This window comes from Penaeus monodon, chromosome 23, assembly GCF_015228065.2.
Source record: "Penaeus monodon isolate SGIC_2016 chromosome 23, NSTDA_Pmon_1, whole genome shotgun sequence".
Classification (NCBI taxonomy): Eukaryota; Metazoa; Arthropoda; class Malacostraca; order Decapoda; family Penaeidae; genus Penaeus; species Penaeus monodon.
Window position 1 is genome coordinate 4165294 of NC_051408.1, and position 4235 is coordinate 4169528.

The following is a 4235-nucleotide window of genomic DNA, read 5'->3' on the forward strand; positions in this document are numbered from 1 at the left end:
TGGGTTAAAGTGAGGGAGCAAATGCACTTTTATAATAACAATGATGATAACATTAGCACAAAAATACAATAGTAAGTTATTAAAAAGTTCATGATACATGCAATCCATATCATAATAAAATATATATTTCTTACTACTGAAAAAAAAAGGATAAAAGAGACCTGCATGGAAAAAAAAGCATAACTCCTTACCGTCATGTGTTCCTCTTTGATTTTCTTCTGAAGTTTCTTTATCACATCCAGGCTTTTCTGCAGTTCCGCATACAGCATCTGGATCGAATTTTCCCGCTTGGCTAACTTTTGCTGTTTTTCCTCAACCGCTTCCTCTAAACTCCTCTAAAAGAAATTGCAAGTTATATATCTCATGTCAAAAAAACACCATTGTTCATCAGCACATATCATATTCAGAATTTTGCCTCAACAAAAAATACACTTATTACATGTTGTTTCAGATTTCCTTCTCAGAGTGTTACCTACACTCAAATACTTCTCGGGGAGGACAATTACACCCTTTTTAGTTAGATATGTACCTGGCGATCATGTGCATTCAGGATGATTTTAATCGTAATAAAAATACCACCTCAATCTCACCTTCTGCTGCTGTAGAGATTCTAGCATTTCCTGAGTGTGCCCGAGGCTAGTGTCTTTACTCCGAAGTTCACCCTCAAGCTGAGAGACTCTTGACTCTAACTCTCGCACTGTGATAAAGGGTATTCTCAAGTGTGTGTATGTTTTTCCTTTTCTATCTATATTTCAGAGAAATCAACACTCAAAATCAGTAACAACATTCTTTAAATCATGATAAATAACCTGAGAAATAATTCGTCTCAATTTTTAAAACACACATTGAAGCACAGAAAAAGACTGAAAACAAGATAAGCAAACGAACCGGCAGATGATTTGGAATGGTAATCTTTATCGAGATGAGCATTTATCTTCTTAGTGTGGCCCAATTCCTGCCGGCAACGTTCCAGATTGCCCTCTGCACTTGACAGACGACTACGGAGTTCCCTAGAAGAGACAAGGTAGGAAATTAATTTTGAGAAATGACAATATAGAATAACTTCAAATCAGGGATAAGGGATAACTGCATATTAATCTACCTTTCATCAACATGCTTGTACTTTGGTTGGTGAAATCCCTGAAGCCAGGGTTACACTAGTTTTATCTGATGCTGGAATTAGGTATGGCAGACCAAGAGCATTCTCTGCCTAGATCCCAGTAATTTTTCAACAGATATTGAGAATCTATGGGCTATTATCATCTTATAAAATCTTTCCGAAGCCAGCCGAGACTTGCCCATCCTAGGATTGTAACCAAAAAAAGGAGAGAGAATAGCAGGAGGTGGCTGCAAGACCAGATATAAGTCTGAGTCATGTAACCCAAGTTTAAAGATCAATGATATACTCCTGTTTCATACCACTTGTCTCTTCTTTTATAATGTCCCTACACAAATATATACAAGTATACCATTGATATTCTACACCTTCATACTCACTTTACACTGCCTTCTGCTCTCTGCTTCTTTTCCAAGAGTTCACTATTTTGCGCTGTGAGTGAGGAAACCTTGGCCTGGAGCTGGTCTATCCGATGACTCATTTTTGCCTCCAGGTCACGTCTCTCACGGTCGGCTCTCCTGTCGGCATCACTCTGTACCTGAAAAAAATAATAATTTTGTGAGAAAATCAATTTAATGATATTTTGCCTGTGATATATCCTGTTAATTTTGTTACATCAAATGTATCCTTGTCCTGTGATAAAAAAAAAGTAAAATGTAAACTGGTAAAAATAAATATACTGACCTTCAGAAGCTTGTCTTTCTCCTGGTTAATGAGCTGCGCTTGCTTCTCCGAGGATAAGGCAATTTGGTGATTTAGTTCAGACCTTAGTTCCTGGGCTTCTCTTGAGGTCTTGGCCAAGATATCTTGCGTATTTCTTAGTTGGTTTTCTAACTGCTTTGCATTTTCTTCTGCTTCTCTCTCTTTGGCTTTAACTTCAGCCTGTTTAAAATTAAATTTCAATATAAAGGTATTTAATAATATAATATGTCACTCTAGTACATTATGAAAAAAAATGACAATAATACAAATGGAAAAAATAAATAAACCCAAATAAACCCCGAAAAGACACCAGTAGCTACCTTAAGAGCTTTGCAACACTCAGCTAGGTGACTGAGTTTCAGCTGTGTTGAGGCTGGAGTGAGTGTGAGAGACAGGTGACACAGATGTTTGAAAATGTTAACTTCCACAACCTCCAAAGCTGCACTGTCTCCCCCACTATCGGAGCATCGGAGAGCAAGCACAAATCTGCGGGACAATAAAAGGATTAAGGTGAAACACAGGATCTACAAAATTCAGGTGTATTAATCCTTTTCTATGTGAGTAAGCATGCATTCCTCCAAACAATAGCTACACTTTTATTCATACATATAGCAAAAAAAAAAAAGTGTAGCAACTTTTCAAGTAGATGACACAAAGTGAAGACACATAAAAAAGTATCCCAAACAAACACCATTTTCTGTTGTGGTGCGTGTAAAGGCTATAAAAGAATCTTTATATTAAATTAAAAACAGCCCTTGGTTTACACAACAGTGGCTGTTGCAGCTCCATCAACTTGGAAATATGGGAAGTGCACATTTAAGGAACCAGAGTACTGTAATTGAAACATTATTATGTAACTTCCATTGGTCCCACTAAATGGATAAACTTACCTTCTTGGAACCAAGGGTGCTGGAAAATCAATTATGTACATGTACAGAATTTCATTACAACACCATTCACGGTCAAAGTCCAAACTGTATAAAAATAGGCTACTTTTCATCAAACTCTTGTTTCTTTTTTCTAATATAACATCTTGAAATTCTATCTATTTACATTGAAAATCCCATGCACAAAATACAGTTCTACTTGTATAAAAAATCATTATAATATATCAAAATGACAGTTCAAATATTACAGAATCACTATTATTCTTCCCAATAACAAAAGCTGTTTTGTAGCCTGATCTCCATATATACATATAAAATGTAGAAACAATCCCTCTCATGAACAAATTCAATGATACAGATAATTTTCCAAAACACTACCCAGATTTTTCTTTGTTTTGTATCTAAAGTCAATGGATAATGTATAGTTAACCTGTAAGATAATCTATAGCTAATCACTACTTACTTGGGTGAGTCTTTGCCACTTTCTCTGATGCATGTGTTAACAAGCTCAACAAATTTATGTGGGAAAGCACTGAAGTCAATCAGAAGTCCCTGACTTTGCCGCAGAGCATGATAGTCCTCCTCACAGACAATGCACGTAAACAGGAAAAAAGGGTCACTATCATCAGTCAGTCTGACTAACAACTCCTGAAAATCAAAGATAATCTTAGTGGAATCTCCTCATCACTCCTATTTCTACAACAGATATATATAACATGTAAAACCTCTGTAAAAGCATTTTTTTGAGCTGTGTATCTCGAGTTACAATAACTATTCAATAGATTTATACTATCACTGATGCATCTGAAATCTTGAGACTTTTGAAAAAATATTTTTTCATATGGCCCTATTTTACATTTATCCCTGATATTTATGCTCCTTATTAGTGTGATAGATATGGCTCATTCAGTCCTTAACTCAGTAACTCAATAATGCTACAACTATAGCCTATTACAGGTTCAATATTTAATTAGATAAAAATAAAATAATTCCCTACCTTTGATGTTCCTGTAGACCTTCCACTGAGTTCTACCAAGAGCCTGAGCCTGCGAACAGTGGCTGCAGCAACAGCACAACCAGCCTCGATGAATTTAATGCAGACCTCACAGTTTGCAAGGATTTCGCCACCACTTTTGCCTCCCAAACTCTCCATTATTGCTTAGCTGCGATAAAATTCAATAAGAATAATTTTAAAAAGACATGAACATATTTTAACTTGAATGACTGATGAACATTCATTATTTCCAATTACTTTATTTAACAAAAAACACATCAGTTATGCAACCTTGTATTTAATTTAACTTTCAAACATTCTGAACTTCACACATAACCCCATCAACTCACGGCAAAGATTAGTCTCCTTTATTTTGACTAAAACCTGACCTTATGATATAACAAAGGTCACAGAGCAAAAAAATTAATGAATAGTATGAACTTCTAAAAATTAAATGAACAGCAAAGCTTACAAATCTATATAAAGCAGAAACATCAACCATCTCAAATGGCTTTAACTCCCTGCTACCAGGTAA

General features: G+C 35.6%; 1 protein-coding gene across 1 annotated transcript in view; it reads right to left on the bottom strand.

Annotated features, from left to right (window-relative positions):
• Positions 1 to 4235, bottom strand: part of LOC119587730 (spindle assembly abnormal protein 6 homolog) — a gene marked incomplete in the record, with an annotated part of 11293 nt that overhangs the window by 6158 nt on the left and 900 nt on the right. The window contains 8 exon segments of the mRNA XM_037936416.1: positions 192 to 335; positions 591 to 697; positions 889 to 1010; positions 1498 to 1655; positions 1802 to 1999; positions 2140 to 2305; positions 3170 to 3354; positions 3704 to 3869. Of these exon segments, the coding sequence (XP_037792344.1) occupies positions 192 to 335; positions 591 to 697; positions 889 to 1010; positions 1498 to 1655; positions 1802 to 1999; positions 2140 to 2305; positions 3170 to 3354; positions 3704 to 3859 (1236 nt within the window).